The sequence below is a fragment of the Xyrauchen texanus genome, chromosome 3 (assembly GCF_025860055.1).
Source record: "Xyrauchen texanus isolate HMW12.3.18 chromosome 3, RBS_HiC_50CHRs, whole genome shotgun sequence".
Classification (NCBI taxonomy): Eukaryota; Metazoa; Chordata; class Actinopteri; order Cypriniformes; family Catostomidae; genus Xyrauchen; species Xyrauchen texanus.
Genome location: NC_068278.1, coordinates 24490660 through 24513799, shown reverse-complemented (window position 1 = coordinate 24513799; position 23140 = coordinate 24490660). Strand labels below are relative to the sequence as shown.

Sequence of the window (23140 nt, the reverse complement as noted above, 5' to 3'; positions counted from 1 at the left end):
TATTTGTTTGTGTTCAGCAGAAGAAGAAAGTCATACACATCGCCATAGACTTGTCCGTGTGAACCAGTTGGGCCATTCTCTGTTAACCTCTCTCATCATCAAGGCATTTCCATCCACAGAACTGCCTCTTACTGGATGTTTTTGTTTCTGGCACCTCCCTTTTCTAGCATTTTTCCCATGTAGGTACAGGGACCACTTTGTGATAGCCTGCAGATATATATATATATTTGATTTGGCACAAGTTTCACACCAGATGCCCTTCCTGACCAGTGGCTGGGGGACTCTCACACACATACAAACAGGGCAATTTAGAGTCTCCAATTCACTTAAAATATTTTTGGATTTGTGGAAACCAGAAACCAGAGCACCCAGAGGAAACATTCAAACTCCACACAGAAAGGCTCTAGTTGAGCCGGGACTCAAACCCAGGACCTTCTTGCTTTGAGACAGTGCTAACCACTGAGCCACCATTCTGGCACCATTCTGAGTAAATTCTAGCCTAAAATCTCAGGAGAACAGCAGTTTCAGAAATACTAAAACCTGCCCATCTGGCTCCAATTGCTCTGTATAATTGTGGTGAGAAGAAAATCATATCAGAATGCTATTCTAAGATATGGGTAGGCACTGTTTTGGCGGCACAACAATGTCAAACCCTAAAACTGCTTAACAAAAATCTACCTGCGGTAACAATTTAAAAGTAGCCAAACTTTGTAGTAAATCTACAGGCTTTGAACCCCTACTCTCTAGCGTGTTAATTTGACTAATTTGTGCTATCAAGAAGGTTTTTGTTATCATCTCATCTTGAGGTGTTTGAAATATGCGTCCATATAATTAATCACATTTTCGCTTCAGTTAGGATTTTACTTATTTGTCTGGAAGATGTCTCAAAACCTGGGTAGACCGCTATTGTGCCTCACAATGTTTTGCCAGTTTGCCAGCACAATGTCACTTTTGTCACATTTTGCTGTAAAGCCTCATCTGTGTTTTGGGACTGTATTGTTTGGAACTCTCAGGCTGATGTATTCTTCAGATTTATTCCACAGCTTGTTTGGCAGTAATACAAGAGAAAATTACATGAAAAGGCAAACACAGTTATACAAGTATGCTTGTGTAAATTTACTTTGATGGCATCCTATTTTAATGCTATAATTGAAGCTCCATGAGCATATCTATTCATGTTTAACAAATTTGTCAAACTTTTACAGGTAACATGATCCAAAACATGTCAGCATTTGGTTAATTAGCCTTTCAGTTTTCTCTTGAAGTTGCTCAAGTTATCTGCTCTGTTTATCACATAGAGAAAATGGCAAAGTGAGGCTGTTAAATCAGTCTTAATTGCGTCCATACCCAATGAAGGAACGTACATCATTAGCATCCGCAAACAGAGCCCTCTAACCAACTGACAGTGTTGAGAAATTTCAATTAATTTAGATTGACAGGGTGCTCTTTGTACTCTCTGGGTGCTAACCAAGCTAGAACTGTCAAAACATAGATGTATTCTTTTTCTTAATTTGAAGGTTGATGACAAAAAATACTTATATATTTTTATATATTATTTTAAGGGTTGTACAACTGGCCTGTTTTTAAAAAATTTTCTCTCTCTGTCAACTTTTATTATACAGGAAAGTACATTGAAAAAGACAACTGCACTACTGTCCAAGATTGATGACACTTGCTTGCAGTACTTCAAACTTGAGCTGGCTGCATTCAAAACTATGTAAGAACCTCACTCATCATTTAAAGGAATAGAAAATTCTGTCATCCTTCACTCATACTATGTTGTTCCAAAACCGTGTGATGTGTGAAAGGAGGTGCTGAAGAACATTCATAAATACATTTTCCAACAGTGACCAATAGTGACTCTTGACTGACCAAAATTGAACCATAAAAGAACTATAATGTAGACTACGGATGTGTATCTCCATAACTGAGGCCGATGCGATACACGTCTCGATGCATAGCCAACAATATGATACATTAAAGATACATATGAAGCAGCTACCGATGCAATGCAATGCGATACGATTCACCCCTATTACAATGTAATACGATGCAATGGGAAAAATATGATGCTATGCAATTCAATATGGTAGGCTACAGATAGTTCGCTTTTATTTCTTTGGTTCAGACAGACAGCAAATCATAAATTAACTTAAGTGCCTTCTGACTTCTAACACATGGACCTTTCACAAAAAGGCCTTTGCAGTGCAAAAAAAAAAAAAGATTAAATAAAACCAGATGTTCTTTTCCTGTTCTGTCTCCGGTTACACTTTTAACAGTTCACACATTTAACAATGACACAATTTAAGGATGCTCAGTGATAAAAAATGAAGAAATGTTCCGTAACTTTCCAGAAGACGAATGTGCTTTCGTGTCGGCGCTTGAAGTGTGTTGTTAAATTAGTCATACTGCCTGTACATTTTATAGCGGCATGACATATTTTAGAAACTGCATGGTTTTATCAAAATCTCCATCTCACTTATAAAACCCAAACCCACCGATGGTTCAACTTTTTGTGCATTCTGAGATGCTATATTGCACTAATGCCACACAATTGGCTGATTAGATAATCACATGAATAAGTAGGTGTATATGTCTTCCTAATAAAGTGGTAAGTGAGTGTATTTCAAGCCAAGCTTGTATATTAATTATTATATTGAAATGTAAATTAGATTTTTAAGATAAGACTAACATTAAAATTCTGCTTTCTTTTTTTGGTTGAAAAAAGTCTAAAAGTTTTTTTTATTAAGGAGCAATATTTGCCCCTGGATTTGGTGATGGCGTAGTGGGCTAAAGCACATAACTGTTAATCGGAAGGTTGCTGGTTTGATCCCCACAGCCGCCACCATTGTGTCCTTGAGCAAGGCACTTAACTCAAGGTTGCTCCGGGGGGATTGTCCCTGTAATAAATGCACTGTAAGTCGCTTTGGATAAAAGCTTCTACCAAAAGCATAAATGTAAATGTAACAAACTGTCTCATCCGTTGACTTCAATTTAAACAATTAATTGAAATATACATTTTAAAAATTGTGAATGTATTGCCTCTTACCATAAAAATGTAATCAACAAGCCCAGTTATGCCACAAAATGTATAACTAGGACTATAATCGAATATTGTAAACTAAGTCAGGTGTTACAAATTAAAAACAGAAAAATTAATTAAGATTGCATTTTGAATTGCAGGGGCATTTTTGCTGTGAGCCCCCCTTCATTTCTGGGCTGAACTATTCCTTCAACATCGGCTATAGTTAATGTTAGAGTAATGGTTTAGAACAATTCATGTGTAGATTGAAAGAATGATTTGTAGCAAAGGAAAAAAAGCAACAACCTGAACATCATCAATAGATGTTATTTAATAGGGTTCAATATTAAGCAGCTGGTTGCAGATCAGCAGAAAAATCTTACTTGTTTCATCATTTACTACAGGATGCAAAGGGAGGCGCAGGGGGAGAGAGCCAAGATGAGGGCCCAAGCATGGGTGGAGCTAGCCACTTCCTGCTGTTTCCAGCACTCCCCTGCACAACTCTGCCAAAAAATGGTGAGCACACCACTGACAATAGCCACTGCCATTAAAAAAAAGTTTAACTTCACAAACATAGTTTTACACTTTAACAAAACTAATATGCATAGTACATAGCCATCTTAAAACGATAAACCTCTTAATTTTGAAAAAAACAATAAAATATGATACCATATGAATTATAGAAATAGGACAAAATCTGAGTATGAAAGGTGCGCTCAGTCATTTGTGTTTATGTTGCGCTCACCGGATTGACAGTTGTCTTGGACCTTTACTGATACCTGGAGATGGGGATGCAGCATCATGCAAAAGCAAATATTTCCAGTTGTCTTTTTTACAGAAGAAATGCCCTATTCACAGTTAGTCATGATAAATTTTATTCCATGAGCAAAATTGTCTGATGATAGACGGGTTCAGTGTTGGGCAACCTACTCAAAAAATTTAGCAAGCTAAGCTATCAACTACTCAACAGAAAAATTTGTTAAGCTAAGCTAAATGCTACACTTCAAAGAAAGTTTGCTACATTTAGGCGGAGGACGAATCTCAGTTACCTCCGCGTCTGAAATCGTCAATCCGCACATCTTATCATGTGGCTTGTTGAGCGTGTTTCCGCGGAGACATAGCCCATGTGGAGGCTTCACGCTATTCTCCGCGGCATCCATGCACATCTCACCACGTGCCCCACCGAGAGCAAGAACCACATTATAGCAAACACGAGAAGGTTAACCCAATGTAACTATGCCCAACCTAACAACTGGACCAATCGGTTGCTTAGAAGGCCTGAGTGGAGTCACTCAGCACACCCTAGCCTACCATTGTATTAACATAGTGCAAACAGGTAATGGTACATGTCCAAAAAACATGATAATGCCATGGTACTTTTTATGTGTTTTCATGTATGCTATAATGTGTTTTGATATACTTTTGGATGGAAAATGTATTTACCTGAAGAAGTAGTTTACAAGCTACAAACATGTTGAACTTTATAAAGACCTTTTTCATCACTGGCAATTGATACGATGCATTTGCAGGTTTCGTTTCCATTGATTATAGATCCACTGCAACCAGCATTATCTTTATTTACCATGTTATAAAATGTTCCATGGGTTTGTTGGCAATGAGAGCATGCATAATCTATCTGAGGCATTCAGATTTAATCGCGAACAGATTCAGACTGCTTTCCTATTATGTGTGACCAATTCATTTAAAAGAATCGACTCAGATGAGTAGTTAATTTGTGATCGGAACATGTTTAGATTTGATTCAAATCTGGCGATAGTAAACACCGGGTACAAGGCATTATGTAGTGGTGTAGCTTTTCTCAATGCTATGCCACTACCTAGTCAAAAATATAGCTTCACTACTGAAAAGCTATTTGATTTATAAACTAGCAAATCTACCATCTCGCTACTCAGAAATGTAGTTAAGCTAACAGCTTCTCTATTTTTAGTGAATCTACTGCCCATCACTTGGAGGGCTACCGAGACTCCATTTGCCTGTGTCCCACATGCTTTGCATGAAATATGTCTCTTTGAAATTACATTCAAACATTCAAACTTAAGTGATGAATATGACAGACTTTCAATGCTGTGTAAGTGGGGGGAAAAAAACTCTTATTTTGAATGCTAATAGAAAGTGACTGTGCGGTTTGAAAATATCACCCATATGTAATGAGATCTCAACATGTCAGCCCCTCTGAAGCAGCCCAGCGCCATTTCACTATTTCATTGGGTATAACATTTTTAATGAGGAAACAAATACTGAGTGTACCTTTTCATTTCAGAGTTTTTAACCATACTGATTACCTGAACAAGATAATCAAATGTGAAATCTGTTCAAATGTGCTCAGGTTTCAGGATGTCTTTATTATAATATAATCTATAATATAGCTATTTATTTCACGTTTGATTAAAGCTCATTTGTGTTTTCTTTCCCAGACAGAGGAGGTCATTAAATATGACAATGACACTGGGGTTTAAATACGTGTTCAAAGATTTTCTTTTGAGCACCATCAATTACATTGGATGAAGAGATCATCTACATTCCTTCTGTAATAAGAAATGTCATACCTCTCACGCTCTGAAATGTTTTATTATCTTTAAATAAACTTTCCAATTGCTTCAAAATAAAAAATGTTTGCTCGTTTTCCACTATTCAGTTTGCTCTTTCCAATGGGCTTGTGGCATTTGCAGTGTAATTGTATGAGGCTGCTGTATGAATAACCTTTACATAAGAGCATAACAATGTCCAGGATAAGATAATTTCAGTTGTGTTGTTGCCATGGTTTTTAAACACAGACTACAAGACTAGAATCACATTTATATTTATGTCCTTATCAAAGTTTTTTTTTTTTTTTTCATAAATAATTCATTAATTATAATTCATAAAAAATGTCATTAAATAATGAAATAATTATAAATGACTACTTCAGGCATGAACCTCTGAATTTCTCAAGCTGATAGGTTCTTTGAACTTGTTTGTTCAAAGTGACTCTGTTTTCCAAACAGCTCACTCACATGTGATTTGTCAAGCCGATCACTTCCCATGGTGTTAGCTGATAGGACCTTTGACATAATAATTGGGTAGCCAATCAGCTTGCATACTCTCCCTTTGCCTAACATTAACATTTTCCCAGTTTGCCAATTGCTGTGTCTCGTTTGGAAGGCTGCGTCCTCCGGAGCTCGCATTTGTCGGCCGCATAAGTCATCGAGGCTGTCTCCTTTCAGAAAAGCGAGTAGGACACTTCGAATGCAGTCTTCGAATGCGATCTTCTTTCTTGGGAATTCGGAGAATGCACGAGGTGTATCCTTCCAGGGAACTCACAACCCGCAATTCTTTGCTTCTAACGGAAATGTTAATTCACAAGTTGAAGCAGATGGGCGCAGAGCAGGGGTGGAAAGAGTACTGAAAAATAATACTCAAGTAAAAGTACTGTTACTTCTTCAAAAATTTAAAAGTAGCTGTCCTAAAAAGAGTAGCTCATTTATAAGTACTTACGAGTAGTGAGAATTGAGTACTGAGTTGCAAAGCTATGCCCCTTTATAATAAAAACTCTATGCTGCTATTTAAAAATGAGGCACACATACCGTAATTTACATTACCTTTCATGGCTGTTTGCCAGAAAGAATAAAAAATACAGGTGTTTTATGGGTGTTTGTGACTGAATACATCACTTATCTATGATACTGTAAACACGACATGAATCTGATGGAAATAATTTAATAAAAGGGCAACATATTTACAGAAATGAAAAGATAAAAAAGTTTTTTTTCAATATCATAATGTATGAAACAATTACATTAAAATCAGTTGATGTGCAGGGTCTAGATTTCCCATAATGCCCACTGAGAGAGTTATTGTTGCGCATAAAACATGCTCAAAACAATGCAAGGAAAAAAAACACTAATAGGCAGGATCACACGGTAGAGCAGTTGTTTGGTACAGGGGCCACATCAGGTTTTAAAAGGAATAATTCACCAAAAAAAATAATAATTTCATCAGCAGAACAAAAATTAAGATTTTTAGAAGAATATTTCAGCTCTTTTGTTGGGGGCCAACATTTTGAAGCTCCAAGAATCACATTAGTCAGCATAAAAGTAGCCTGATCCATGTGACTCCAGTGGTTAAATCCATGTCTTCAGATGAGATGAGATGTGATAGGTTGGGTGAGAAACAGATTAATATTTAAGTACATTTTTACTATAAATTCTCCTCCCTGCTCAGTCAATCTCCACTTTAACTTTCACTTTCTTCTCCTTTTGTTTTTGGTGATTCACATTCTTCATGCATATTGACATCTACTGGGCAGGGAGAATGATTTCTTGCAAAAATTGACTTAAATATTGATCTGTTTCTCACCCACACCTCACTCGCGCTTGTTAAAGTGTGATGTGCTGTCATAGCAACCATGTTACATTCCGTTTCTGTTTGTCCTACGAAGGCCGTCTCGTTTAGACAAGACTTGGTTAAAATGAAAATGCTATCATGTGGTTGCTGGGGCGTTTTCTTCTGTTAGCTTAATCAACACATACTGTAGCTAGGCTAAGTCACTAGGTATATAAGCTCTAGGCTTTTTAGGTACCTTTTTAGTTTCAAAGTATTGCTATATTGAGCACATTTCCAAAACTCATGGGTCAGGTTCCCCATCAGGCTGCATTGGTGGTATAGTGGTGAGAATAGCTGCCTTACAAGGATTTGATCCGGGTTTGTAATACGGTTGACAGTATTACACCCCTCTTTTTTTGGCAGAGGCAACAACCGTGGCAGAGTATGTAGATCACGTACTGTTTTAAGAGAGGTAATTTTCCTCAACAAAAGAGCATTTAAAGAACAAAATTTAAGTGAAGTCTTTTAAAACCTCCTTTTGCAGTTCACTGTGGCACAAGAATAACTGAGGTTTGCCTTTCAGAGAATTCCATACACATTTTGAGTTCCATCTTTTGCCTATACCTAGGTCCATGCACTCTAGGATTTACATTTGATCTTAAAAGGGCTGACGATCAGATTTTCATAGTGTTATGGACTCAATACAGTAGTTTTTACAATGAGAATTAGGGAGCAAATTGGTTGTCATGTGTGACTGATGGTGATCAACTCTTGTGATGAGACATGAAACCATGGTCTATTACAGTGGTTTTCAACTGCTCTTGCGTGAGGACCAGATTTTACATTGAGCATAGAGTGATGGCTAATTGATGGGGTACATAGGACAAAAACATTTTGGGCAACAAAACAATAACTAAGATGACTTTCAGCTTATATTTTAGCCATTCAAAAACTTATAGAGGATAAGCCTAGAATTTTATCTTTCCTGTTTTCCCCAACATTTTTCATCCTTTCCCTTAAATGACTTGGTTGTCAAATGGTAGATTTAGATTCTAGACAATTGATATGTACCCTCTGTACCTTTGATCATTAAAGTGTCACACCAAAGTTATTTTGTGAAAAGTTAAGCCCGTTGATCTATGTGCAATCTTTCTTTTGAACACTAGATGGTAAAGTTGTGTCATCTTCAATAAAAGGCTAGTTTTGGTTTTGTTAAAATCTGTTAACTTTACAGAAATAAAATCCCCATTTTGAGGGTGGAGGGTATACATAATGTCTTCTACATCTATTAGTTTTTACAACAAATACATCAAATGTGTCCCTCTGATGACCATATAGAAGTGTATTAGTGGCATGTTGCAGCATCAGAAAATACTTCATGTAGCAGATAAAATGACATTAGAGGAGAAAACACAATATTTCAGAGAAAAAGAAACAAAGAGACCGTTTAATAAATTATGTTCATTTTTAATATTCATTTCCTTTGAAAAATATAAATTCTAAAATAATTTCAGCTTTGTTTTGTTCTAAAAAGTCACAAAACTTGATTAAAAATGTGTATGTTACACACTCTACATTAGCATTGTTTAAATGTTTAAGGTTTTTTTTCCAGACAAGCTTTCACAATTATATTTACTAGGTAACCCCAAAAATATAAGTTTAAAATGTAATCTTATACTTACAAGGTTAAAAGTTGACTTCAAAAATACTGAATAGATCTATAGATTTTTTGTTGTTATTTGTTTCTTGAAAGAGAGAAGTAAAATTATGAGATGAAGAAATAATTGTGACAAATTTGTTGGAGTCAACATGATATTTTGGGTTCTTTAGGGTATAAAGAATCAAGGCTCAAGGATAACAGGTTTAGGACAAGCACGCTACATCTGGAGAGCAGATGTAGCGTGAAGCTTCCTTCTCCCTGTAGCAATCAGACTCAAATGCATTCATCACATTGTTGACATTTTGTGATGCGCATTTCTACAAATTGCAATATGACATTCAATCAACGACTAGACTTAAATAGCGATAACTTAAATAAATGCACAGAATCTGAATTATATGAGACAAAATCTAGGACCTAAAGGAACTTCTCACATTATTGCGATTCAGGTTTAAGCCACTTAGGTAAATGATTAGCAGGACAAGCAGACCCTGGGGTACATGCAGGTGTACACATGTAGTCTTGTTTTCATGGTTTCAATAACCAGGAATAGAAGCAAATGCTAAATAACATGTGGAGCTAAAAATGAATGGCTTCCATGATTATTATCCTTTTAAGAAAATGTGTTGGATAATTAGGCATAAATATTGTTTGTTAAAGGATACAAATTAGATTTAATACCAAGTTATATTAAATGTAAAATTATGAAAAACAACAGGATCAATAACATTAAACATCATTAAAATTGTAATCAACAGCTAAATATTACAACATACTATTTCACAGGTGTTCTCTCATAGGTCATTTCTTGAATAGCTTGTTTAAGATATACACACAAAAAAAAATCAACATTAAAATCTCGTGCTGTGCAAATAAAAAAATGGAAAAGGTTAAGTCTGTATTTTACATAACGCCTACCATGTAAATAAGAGGTAGAGCACCATAAGGAGAAGGAAAACAGTGGCATGTTGCAATAATTTGTTAGAAATAATGGAGGGAGTATTGTATGAATAATGCAGGGAGCAGTCCTTTCCCCATTGTGGAAAAATAACTACAGCATTTTTTGTACAGCTCAGTTCATGTGAAACAATGATATGAATTGCATAGTAGTTAAGAGATTATAACTTGTGAACCATAATGATTAAGTAAGTGTAAGACAAGCATTTTTCAAGCCATCCTTTACTCTTCACAGAAAGTATCTGTGATGAGTCTTAAAAAATATCCCTTGGCAAATGTCTTTCTGCAAATTGGAAGAATGTATTGTGGTCAAAGTGTTTAATAAAATCTGTTGCAAATTGGCTAAACGAGTGCACGAGGAGGAGTTATATGGACGTCTCAGACCCTCGATTCCTCCAGTAGTAGCCATTGTCATCTGGGTCCATATCTATTTGAATCTGAGGCACATTTAATGGCACTCTCTCTGAACTGAAAAATATAGATAAAAGACAAATTATATTTGATAATTAGTTGGCAATTGTTTACATTTGTTTGAACGGTCATTAGAACCTGAGCTTTAGTAGTTTGCAAGCAATTTATTTCCCACTAACTTGCAAGAGTTTCCTCAACACAATTTTACTAGTGAAGCCAAGACATAGCAACTAAATGCATTCCTTGAACAACTAAGAAATGACATGATATAACTATGAAGACTTAATCAGTTATTTTGGTTTCTACAAAATATCTGAAAGTGATTTTCAGTTTCAGCCTTCTAAAATGATGTTAAAGTCAAGTAGTTTTTATTGTTATTTCCTTCTGCGTAAAGGGGAATAAATGAAAAAGTGTCTCCTGAGACCGCGGTGCTTAACATTTAACATTTAACATGTCTTACAAGACTATCACAAGTAGACACATTAATTAGTGCAACACTGAATACAACAGTGAAAACAAAGCAACACTGTGCATGATAAGTACACATACTGAATACAACAATAAATAATGAATGCAGAAAAATTCTGATGTGTGCAGGCACCCATACTGGGTTGTGTGAGATAGTAATTACTCTAGGTAGTTACTGTAGTGCAAGTTGTCTTTACATTGCAAAGGTAGCACAGTAGCTGCATCTGAAAAGCCATATACACCATGATAAAGTGAATTTACACAGACCTTTTAATGCTGCAGAGAGTCAACATTAATGGATTTGCACAGGAATTACAATTGTAGAAACAATGTAATGAAATTTATGTTTTAACTATGAAATAATAATAATATGATAAAATGTATAATCTGTCATGACACTAACAATGTGTAAGGTTAAAGGCAGCACTGATGCTGCATTTTATTTAGACAGAACCAAAGCAGCATATAAACTGAAGAGCACACTGCTGCTGAACCTTTATACCATCTTCTGTTTTCCAATATCTACAACCTGATAAGAGGTCCCATAATATGCACTCTCGGCAAAGTCAACACACCCCTGCATACTAAAATGCTTAGTAACTTCCACCAACTTCAGATGCTTACCTTGACATTGGGCTGGTCTGAAAGCAGTGCCGCTTTTCAGCATGATGTATATCGGTCAAGGAATGAAGGGGACTTTTCTCCTGGAAGATAAAGAGAACAGGAAATTATTAGTGCATGCATGACCTAAGCTAAACACAGGGAACCTACACCATCATCATGCATTTACACACACATACACATTCAGGACAAACAGGCACCAGATAAAGACACATGCAGAAAAGGTGAACAAAATCTGGTCGCTGAAGACTAAAGACATCAAATGCTCTAATGTATGCAAGAGTGAAAGTGATGTTAAATGATTTCATGGGATTGATTTAATTGGCATCTTCTTTAGATAATTGTTAACATTAAGACTCGTCTACAAACTAAGACAAAAGTTGAAAGTCTAAGAATCCTTTGAGCCAGCAAAACAAATAAAAAGAAAGCATTTAAAACTTGTTTTTGTAGTGAGATGAATAACATATAAAAAAAAAAACATACTAAAATAAATAGTTTGAATCATCCTAAAGCAGTGTTTCCCAAACAAGGGTTTTTAAACCGAAATGCCAATGCCGAATTAAATGAATAAAAATGTAAGTATAAAACATAAATGTATAAAATTAAAACTCAACAGAACACAATGTGATCTAATTTAAATTTTATAATTTAAATGTAATCATAAATGTACAATTTATTTTCAATCAACAACATTAATATTTATAATATAGTATAGCATTACTTCCTTCAAGTATACAATTTTCAATATAGGTTTGGCTGACAAACAAATTAGGAAACCCCTGTTTCAAATGCTGTGTCTTGTTTGGAAGGCTGATTCCTCTGAAGGTCACATTTGTCAGACACATACCTCATCGAGGCTGTCTCGTTTCAGAAAAGAGAGTAGGACACTGCGAATGCAGCCTTCGAATGCGACCTTCTTTCACTGGAATTCGGAGGATTCATGAGGTGTATCCTTCGTAGGCACTCACAACCCACAATTATTTTCTTCAACGGAAAAGTAAAAAAAAAAATAACGCCAATTTTCCTGTAAATATTATGTTCAAATGAAAGTAATATAAATTCCCAGGTTGAAGTTCCACAGTAGATGGTTGCAAAGTATATATGTATAATTATATTAATATATCACTAAAATAACGTATTAGACTAAAACTATTCCTGTAAAATCTATTTCCTTTTCTCTATACATCATTATATCTCCCCTAAAATCTATCTCATACATTCCCTTCCAGAGGGACTTTGTTCCCTTCTCACTCAAAGTGGCGTGCTGTCATAGAAACCATGTTACGTTCCATTTCCGTTTGTCCTACGAAGGCCATCTCCTTTAAACGAGGCTTGTTTAAAGGAGGACACTCGACATACTGTAGCCTTCAAAGGATGCTAGCACGCAGTCTTCGAAACGAGACACAGCCCAAGGGTTCCAATTGAATAAAATTGATTACATTGATTTAGTATTTGTAAAATGAGTGATATTTCCTTTATTTATGCCTTTAAATGATGAGAAATGTCAGACCAACATTTTTTTAAAGATAGATGGAAGTGTCAATAAATCATCCAAAAATATTCCAAGAGGATTTAAAAGGGTTAAAGCATCCCAAAATCTATGTTAGCAAGTCACTTAAACAGAGAGTCACAGTAAAATGAAATGCAAACTTAAAGAAAACGTGATTATGACGTGACAATTAAAGGTTAATAAGCTGTCAAAGGCCATGTAGGAATGACAAAATCAAATAAATGTTAAGCAGTCATGCTGAATTATAAAGGAGGTTAGAGAGCATCTCCTTGGGTTCCTAAGGATCTTAGAAGTTGAGATGAGGCCCCAGGTCAGGTCTACTCACTGTCGGAGGCCTTATCTCCTAAAAAAGGCTCCTGCTCCATCATGTCCATTGGGATTTTAATGCTGGGGACATTCTCATTGAAAGGATAGTCAGACTGCACAGGAAAAAACCATCAAAAAGAGCTTTAGTGGCTGAGTAGTAATTAAATGGTACTTTTCAATGCTCAACACATATATTGAGCATTTATAGCCTAGTGTTGAAAGCTGTGTACGGTGACTGGCCTTTTTTAGTTGTTGAGTGCTTTACTTTAACAACACTTCTCACTGAGATATACAGTGTGGTACCCATTACCAGAAAGAAAAACAGTTAAATCAGATACACATTTCTGTAAGTAAACAGCAAGGGCACAAGAGAAAGCATTATGGAGAGTAATGTAAAGTAACAATTCTGCTGGCTAGTGCTGTTTTTGCTTTTTCCTGAGATAATATGGAATCTACAGACCTAGAGTGCTTTTAAAGTGCAGACACAGTCACTTCTCTTGCAATTTTATTCCTGGATATAAAGCCAAACACTGTGGTGCATGATTAATATTGGAAATATCTTTTTAAATAAAAAAGTTATTTGAGTTTCATTAAAATGTAATAAAATATACACAAAGATATGATAATATTTGTATATCTATGATAAATAGATATTATAAATCAATAAATTAAAAAGAGCATTTATCTAATAAAAAGATATCAACTAAGTTATCTGCTTTGCAGAGTCCAATGTATTTAAATTCTTGATAAGACAATAGCTACAAGCACTCACATCTTCCAAGTCACTGTCTAATCTTCCTTGTTTCTTCTTTTTCTTTTTCTTCTCATCCTCTTTCTTTTTCTTGTCCTTCTCGGGTATGACGTCATCCAGGAAGCTGAGATCAAGCTGAGAGAAGACATAGTCCAATGCCTTCCTCACAGCAACAAGAGCCAAGATCTGACCAATCAAAATACAGTTTCTATTAGTCAGTGTGCACTATAGAGTATAGTTACAGTTAATAAAGCATGAGCCAGTATAAACACATGTTGGAGTAGGGCGAAGTCATTACACTGCCCAGAGTCATTACACTGATGCACACACCACACACACTCAACAGCAGTAGGAAAGGACCTCTTAATGCTATTTGTTGTACAGAACAAGCCCAGATGGAACTTATGACAGAAAACAAGTATTTTGCAGCCTATGCAAGGTGCAGTTTAATTACCACAGAAGCACGTCAAGCCTTAACTATCACAAAAATGAAGAATGAGGTGTTGATGCTCTGACGCAAATCATGAACACAGATTCATGATTGCTGTAGCAAAGCAAAGAGCCATAGTCTGCCAGCTTATTAATACTGTTTAGGATGAGAGTTTAAGAGATTGAATGCCCATTACAATAAATACACAACCTATGTGGGGATTAGTTCTTTCAATTAGTAAAACTCCCACTTAGACTTTGGGAAAGGTTTAATGATACTTTAATTGGTGCTATTTTAGTGTATTTCTATCTTCATACTTTGAAAGGCTTTGTTTTAGGAAAATGTTAATTAAGCATTATATTTAGGACTGTCAGTGGATTCAAGTTTATAAATCTCTATTAATCAAATTTTTGTAGTTAATCATGATTAATCACAGATTTTGAAAATGCTGAAATTTGACACCATATATACTTATTTTACTGTCAAAATGCATTTATTTCCATCTTTGGAAAGAAAACATCATGGTTACTGTTTTAACCTCCGTTCCCTGAGGGAAGAAATGAGACGTGTTGAATTAAGTGACACAAGGGGTCTTCCTGGGATGCCAAAGTACCTCTGAAACTGAGAAAAGGCCAATGTCAAGTTGGCAGACAGAATTTGCATGTCCCGCCCCGGACAAATGGATATAAAGGGAAGCAGGACAGCGAGTGCCAGTCAGGATTTTACACTGAGGAGCTGAAAATAATGTATGGCCGTTTGCAATGGTAGGTCTAGTGCTGTGGTAGGAGGGACACAACGTCTCGTTCATTCCCTCGGGGAACGGAGGTTACAACAGTAACCATGTCGTTCCCCTTCTGTCACTCACTCGACGTTGTGTCGAATATATAATATAAAAACGCCACGCACTGACCGTGTTACGTGAACTGTTGAGACAGTTGCAAGCAGGCTACTGCGTGCTAGAGGCACCTGTGTTGGCTGCACATTAGCCCTCCCCAACGCCCCAAAGAGATGTCACATACAGACCTTAGGTTCCCCGCACCCCTGAGGGGGGGAACAGGTGCTAAATGACTAGCCTGGGAGCAAGCCCAGCAGCCGCGGCCTTCTCTCTCACTATGTCTCTCATATAGGACTTGAAGCGGCTGGGGCTATCTTAACACTATGAAATACGTCGGGGAAGGCGGTCTTTCTGAGGCGGTGGCGGTCTTTCAAAAGCAGTCTTTCCAGAGGCCACATCCTGCACAGTCTAGGGGGAGATAACATGTGGCAAATACACCATGAGGGTTGTAAAACCGTATGTGGGAAATGGCACGGTGGTAGGTCCAACCTAATGAGGGGGGAACTCTACAAGCATGGTGACCGGGGCAGCGGGGCTGCCCAAGGTCGCCATTTCCCATGTACGGTTTTACAACCCTAAGGTCCGCCGACAGTGGGACCGTATCGTGGGAAATACATCACTGGGAGTTTGCCTGAAAAGGGAACTAAGCCCATGGAGCCCGACCCCAGCACAGAGCACATGTGACTCGTAGTGGGTCTGGACGCGAATTGCTCCACAGAATCCGCAGGCCAGAAGGCTAGGGAGGACAACATCCAGGGAGCGACGCTTAGTGGCTAACCTGGGATAGAAGGCGCACTGGATCAACTTGGTGAAGGGTGCTGTGTGTAAGCGGACACCCGGTCGGTTGTGCCGCGTTACCGAGTTCTACCGGCTCGGACCTGACAAAACACGGGACGAGACCGACTCAACCCTGAGATTGTAAAATCTGGCAAAGGTAGTGGGTGTTGCCCAGCCCGCTGCTCAGCAGATGTCTGCTAAGGAGGTGCCATGGGCCAGTGCCCATGAGGATGCCACACTTCTCGTAGAGTGTGCTCGAACCCGCAAGGCCTGGGTGTGATAAGCTAAAGAAATAGCATCAATGACCCAGTGAGCTAACCTTTGTTTGGAGATGGCATTCCCTTTCCGCCATCCGCTGAAGCAGACAAAGAACTGCTAAGAACATCTAAAGATCTGCGTGCGGTCCAAATAGATACACAAAGCACGTACCGGACACAGCAACGAAAGGGTTGGTTCTGCCTCCTCCCGGGGCAGCGCTTGCAGGTTCACTACCTGGTCCCTCAAGGGGGTCATAGGAACCAAGTAGCCCGGTCACGGCCTCAGGATAACGTGAGAATGTGCCGGACCAAACTCCAAGCAGGTGTCGCTGACAGAGAACGCTTGCAGGTCCCCAAACCTCTTGATGGAGGCTAACATGATTAGGAGGGCCATCTTCAGGGAGAGGAGCTGAACTGAATCAAGCGGCTTGAAGGGGGGTCTCTGAGGCCCGAGAGGACCACTGAGAGATCTCAGGAGGGGAATAAGCTAGACCGGGGAGTGTTCAGTCTCCGGGCACCTTTCAGGAACCTGATAATCAAATCGTGCCAACCTAGGGACTTACCATCTACTGCATCGTAGTGGGCTGCGATAGCAGCTACACACACCTTCAAGGTGGAGGGGGACAGCCTCCCCTCCAGCCTCTCCTGCAGCAATGAAAGCACTGACCGAACTGCGCACCTCTGCGGTTCTTCGGCTCGGGAAGAACACCAATTTGCGAACAAGCGCCACATTAGGGCGTAAAGTTGCCTGGTGGAGGGAGCACTGGCTTGGATGATCATGTCTACGACTACAGGTGGTAGATCCACTAGATCTTCCGCATCCCGTCCAGGGGCCAGACGTGGATGTTCCAGAGGTCTGGGTACCAGAGGGTTCCCCCGTCCCTGAGAAAGAAGGTACTTCCTCAGGGGAATTTTCCAGGGAGGTTCTGTCACGAGGAGTGTAAGATCCGTGAACCAAGCCAGTAAGGGGCCACCACGATGACCTGTTCCTCATCCTCCCTGATCTTGCACATCACCGGGTGAAATGCGTACTTGCACAGCCCCCGAGGCAAGCTGTGTGCCAGCGCGTCTGTCCCGAGAGGAGCTTATGTCAGGGAGTACCAGAGCGGGCAGTGTGAGTTGTATTGGGAGGCAAAGAGATCTATCTGTGCCTTGCCGAATTGGTCCCATATCAGCTGAACCACCTGTGGGTGGAGCCTAGACTCTCCGCTGGGCAAAACCTGCCACGACAGCACGTCCGCCGTCATGTTGCGGTTGCCAGGGATGTGAGTGGCGCGCAGCGACCTGAGTCACGGCTGACTCCAAAGGAGGAGATGGCGGGCGAGTTGTGACATATGACGAGAGCACACGGCACCGTGGCAATTTATGCATGCTACTGTCGCGGTGCTGTCTGAATGGATCAAAACATGCTTGCCCCGGAATAGTGGGAGAAACATCCGTAGGGCAAGAGATACAGCCAACAACTCTAGGCAGTTGATGCGCCAACGCCGCCGAGGTCCTGTCCAGAGGCCAGCGGCAGCATGCCCATAGCACATGGTGCCCCAACCCTGTCAAGAGGTGTCTGTGGTCACCAGGACATGTCAGGACACCTGCTGCAAGGGGACTCTGGTCCGCAGAAAGCAGATGTCTGTCCAAGGGTTGAAAGTCTGATGGCAAGAAGGGGTGATTGTCACATGGTATGTGCCGTGGCGCCATGCCCATCTCGGGTCTCGAGTCTGTAGCCAGTGCTGAAGCGGTCTCATATGCATGAACCCGAGGGGCGCGGCCGCGGCTGAGGATGCCATATGCCCCAGGAGCCTCTGGAATTATTTTAGAGGAACCGCTGTGCCGGGCTCGAAGAGAGCACTGAGCACTGACTGAGCATGCTCATTGGTGAGATGCACTGTCATTGAGACTGAGTCTAACTCCATGCCGAGAAAAGAGATGCTCTGAACCAGGACGAGTTTACTCTTTTCACAGTTGACCTGAAGCCCTAGACGGCTGAGGTGCCCCATGAGTGCACAGTAACTCTCGAGAGGGAGACAGGATGAGCCAGTCATTGAGGTAGTTGAGTATGCAGATGCCCACTTCCCATAGCGGGGCAAGAGCTGCCTCCGCGATCTTTGTGAAGACGCGAGGGGACAGGGACATGCCGAAGGGGAGGACCTTGTACTGATATGCCTGGCCGTCGAACGCGAGTTTGGTGGGTTAGAGACTGAGGAAGAGGTCCTAGAGACGTCTTCGGAACTCGTCAGCGCTGGCCTACCAGGGCTGAGCAGTCGTGGGGCCAGAGGCGAGGGAACTGCGTCCAGGGAGCCAGGACTGTAGAGTTTGGGGCCGGGGTACCGTGAGAACGCGCACCGCTGGATGACGCAGGGAGTGAGGAAATCGCTCTTTATTGAGAATGTGGGTGTCGCAGCCTGAAGGCAGTGCGGCAAATGTATGAACGGCGCCCTGACCGAGGAACCGATCAAGTAGCCGTGAGGCGGGGACGGAGGTTTCCAGTCCAGCCTCGCACTCACAGCGCCCGGGAAGCATAGTGGACATCTGCGCGTCAGCGTCAGACTGGGCGAGCAGACCCGAAGGTGGCATGCCAGATGAGTTATCAGCATCAGACACCGCTGTGATGCTCTCCAATAAAGTGGCAATGTCATCAGCCAATTCCGGGTGCTCAAGGGAGAGTGCCGGCTGGGATTTCGTGGGGATTTACCTGGCGAAACAGAGCCCATTGTCATCCCCAAATCGCCTTCATCGCCAGCCGGGTCATCCTCAATCCCATGGGAAGAAGGAACGACACGGGGGGGGGGCTGAAGTGGCTTTCTCTCGTGACAAATAAAGCCACGACCGCAATGTTGTCATGGCCAGGGAACATTGCCATGGATATGTTCTCGCACTGAGAACATGAACCATTCATAAAACGCTGCCTGCGTGTGATCGCAGCCCAGGCACGTGAGGCAGCTTTTGTGACCGTCAGAAGTGGAGAGAAATCAACCTCATCGAGGAACTACACAGAGGCGGAAAGACATCTTTAAAAAGAAAAGGAAAGGACGTTCAATGCCTGCTGTGTATTGCTCTTTTATGAGTGGAAACTCAAACTCTTTTAAAGGAAATAAACTCTTTTTAGGAGGAGAAACACTCTTTCAGGCAATGAAAGCACTGTCGAAGCACCCAGGGGCATAGACTGCACAACGTGCAGAGAGAGAGAACGCCAGCTGGAAACGTGCCGTAGACAGAGCCGGCTCCAGGCTGCACTCAGCAGGGGGGCATTTATTTTCAATGGGTGGGCACTAGGTATGGGGACTTTTTTTCAGATATCAGATATCCTATATTTATTATTGCTACTGCCTTTTCTGTTAGCTATTACCATGAAGTGATGCAACCCATACAATAAACACATAAACCATTACACATTGTTGCAAGACGTGCAACTCTTAAGAAATTTGATTAAATAAGGGTTAAATAGGCCTATAAAAAAATTGCAAGACCGACTCTGACCACAGCTTTATTATAGCTAACGAACATACAATACACATAGTGTCATACACACTGACAGGACAGTAGTTCTCCACGGTGGGAGTGACATTTCAGGACAACGGACAGCGCAAAAAAAACTGAACTAAATAGGCCTACTAAACCATTAGTCTCATCACAACAACATAACGTGACAACACAATATAGTGAACTTTGACAGTACATAATGCCAGTTAGATAAATACACTAACAACCGGTCAGCATGAAACTTTAAATTTAACTTACAGTTAGAAAAGCTGAAGACGCCGCTTGTGAGCTGATTGGAACTTCCTGAGAACAGCGTCCTTCCATGCACCACAACACTTTTTTGTCAAGTCCTTCTCGAATGCAAGATGAACTAGTCTGGCCTTTCTTGTGTGAAGCATGCTGCTTCTGTGTTCTGAAAACACATTTTTGAGCATGGAGAACGAATTTTCGCAGGTCGCGGTAGAAGCACCAAATACCAAAGCCAGTTGGAGTGCCGTCAACACAGTGGGCATCGCCTTAAGCGTTTTGTAATGTTTGGACAACAGTCTCTGAACTGTCCATTTCTCCTCTGAGTCGTCTTCCATTTGGGACTGGAGAAATCAACGTGCGACGCAGAACTCCGACTCCACTATCTCCACTCCTACCAAATCCATAATGTGTGCTAGCTTGGGAAGCTACGATGTTAGCGGCCACGCCGGCCACGGAGTCACAAATTTTAGCCGGGCTGTCATTGTCTTGCTGTATGGGGTCAGCAGAATCGTTAATCGGCGTGGAACTTGAAGGAGAAACTGTGGTTTTGAACCATTTCCTAATGTCCATTTTTGGAGAGTTTTGAAAGCAAGAATTTGGGGGGGGGGGGGGCATAAAAGACATTTGGGGGGGCATTGCCCCCTAATTCCCCCCCATACCGCCGGCGCTGGCCGTAGATCCAACAGCAGTGCTTATTGCCAGTAGAGGTGAGTGAAACAGTGGTGAACTCAGCTTGCTGTTGCACAACCGTTCGGCTCCGAAGAAAAATTCTGACTGGCACTCGCTGCACCGCTTCCCTTTATACCCATATGTCCGGGGCGGGGCATGCAAATTCTGTCTGCCATCTTGACATTGGCCTTTTTGGCGTCCCAGAAAGACCCCTTGTGTCACTTCATTCGACACAACTTTGAGTGAGTGACAGAAGGGGAACTATATGTATCAATATAATGCTTTATTAACATTTTCCAAACAAAGCCTTCAAAGTATAAAGATAGAAATGCACTAAAATGTCATCCATTCAAGTAACATTAAACATTTTCCAAAGTCTAATTGGAAGGTTGACTTATTTAAAGAATTAGTACCCATTTGAGTATTAATACATAATTTAATTCATTTAATATTTCTATATTCATAATTTTACATTTAAAATATTTATCTCATAACATTATTTATGCATTTTCAACTGCTGTGTAAATGCATTGATTCATGATCTGTGAAAATACACCAAATTGCCACTTCAGATGCAGCTTCTGTGCCACCTTTGCTGTGTAAAGATGGCTTTAGTCCCCATAGGTATAGTATTCATTGCAATGGCCATTAAATCTCTTAAACTCTCATCCCCCACAATATTAATCTACCGCTAGACTGTGACTATCCACTTTCCAACAGCCATCGTGAAGCTGTGTTCATGATTTGCATCAGAGAGTCATTGCCAATGTCAAGCGCCGCTTTGAACTCAACGGGAAAAGCAGATAGTTTAGATTTTGTGTGCTTCAGTGGTAATTAAAATGCACCTTATATAGGCTAAAAATACTTGATTGTAATCACAAGTCCCATCTGGGCTTATTTTGTACATCAAATAGTACTAAAACCCATTATTTTATCACTGACAGGGAAGCATGTTGTGGTGTGTGCATTAGTGTAATGACTTCAGGTGGACACATTACAAAGGTTCCACCTTCCCAAAACGTTAAGAAAAATTTACATGATAAACTTTACTCTTTAGCAAATTAAACATTCCTCTGTTTGTTTTGAGCTACCTGTCCAGCCTGACACAACAATATTCACTCAAGGAATGCGGCAATTCGGGGGCAGGACTATCTGTCGGTTTTAACAATAGCAGACGGGGGTCGTATTCAGGAAACTGTTTAACTCTTTCTTCTGTACTGACGGACCCCCTAGCGTGAGTTCTTTAATGCATACTGTAATTTAAAAAATCTTACCTTACACTTCACATCAGATGCACCAGAGGACTGATTATATAACAGCAGGTGCTAAAATAGATTTTGGGAGATAAGATGCGATCGCGAAAACTATTACCTGCTGTGAGTGCCGCCATATTGATTTCATGCGATGCTGCATGGTATTTAGAGTTCTTAATAGAAGCACACAAGGTTCTAAAAATCGGCCCTAGAAGTGGTGAGATTGAGTGACAGAGTGTGGCACTAGTGCTGAAGAAATAACATTCTTCAGCTTTAACAAGCATGGCACTTTGATGTTTAGTGTATATTGATATTATTGGTGACATCATAACACATTATCAACCTTTTCTCTATTTTATAGTGGTTTAAAAGAATTCGAACAAGCAAACTGCATTAGACCAACTACTTTTTATGGGGTTCCTATCCATTTTGAAAGGATTCAAAATTACATAGACACAAAATGTATTGCAATCCTTGAGAATAGGGAATGGCAGCACGTGACTAACCATGACAGGGAAGATGATGGCTGCCACAGTGGATTTGAGGACCCAGAGAAGCGCCAGGCAGAGCAGCTGGACAAAAGTGAAGAGATGGACCTTCCTCAGTGGCACATGCCGTAGGTAGATTAGGTCTGGCTGGTGTTTGGCAGGCATGAGGAACAGCTTCAGCCGGTCCATAAACTGAGAACAAAAATATAGGTGAAAATCCTCAGCATTTCTCAGTAGTAGTGGGAATCTTTAGGCACCTCACAATTGAAATCCATTTAGATTCAGGTATTCACGATCCAATTACAAAACAATTCTCGATGTAGCTAAAATTTTCAGCAACAACAGCGCTCAAATCTCTTTTCCAAAGTGAGTTGGTTCAATGACAGATTCTGTAAAGATGTAAAGATTCTGCATAAAAGGCACACTAAATTATGTCAGTTCTCACTCACCAATAGAAATGTGGCTTACATTTGCTCTGTGGTTTTCATATTGTTTAAATTAAATACTGCGTCAATACTACATCAAAACTGTTCGGCAATTGTGATTCCTGTGTGATTTATTGCCTTTACGTTGTAAAATAAGGTTTATTCAGATTTTGTGTCCTTTTCGTAGTACAATGCTGCTGCAGATGCACCATCTGTGCCATTTTTTAAGTGTTGTACACCAATGGCACTCA

The 23140-nt window shown here is 40.2% G+C and overlaps 2 protein-coding genes across 6 annotated transcripts in view; one reads left to right on the top strand and one right to left on the bottom strand.

Moving 5' to 3' along the window:
- The window catches only part of gc (GC vitamin D binding protein), a 36186-nt gene extending 30533 nt beyond the window's left edge, over positions 1-5653 (top strand). The window contains exons 10-12 of the mRNA XM_052093421.1: positions 1623-1717; positions 3427-3538; positions 5458-5653. Coding sequence (XP_051949381.1) covers positions 1623-1717; positions 3427-3538; positions 5458-5499 — 249 coding nt within the window. The 3' untranslated portion in view covers positions 5500-5653. The remainder of the gene's footprint in view (positions 1-1622; positions 1718-3426; positions 3539-5457) is intronic.
- A 3154-nt stretch (positions 5654-8807) lies between these two features.
- slc4a4a (solute carrier family 4 member 4a) overlaps positions 8808-23140 on the bottom strand; it is a 79514-nt gene continuing 65181 nt past the window's right edge. For all 5 annotated transcript variants that reach the window (XM_052093393.1, XM_052093400.1, XM_052093375.1 and 2 more), the window contains 5 exons: positions 22483-22656; positions 14051-14215; positions 13298-13391; positions 11466-11545; positions 8808-10430 (listed from right to left, as the gene is read on the bottom strand). In XM_052093393.1, coding sequence (XP_051949353.1) covers positions 11502-11545; positions 13298-13391; positions 14051-14215; positions 22483-22656 — 477 coding nt within the window. In that variant the 3' untranslated portion in view covers positions 8808-10430; positions 11466-11501. The remainder of the gene's footprint in view (positions 10431-11465; positions 11546-13297; positions 13392-14050; positions 14216-22482; positions 22657-23140) is intronic.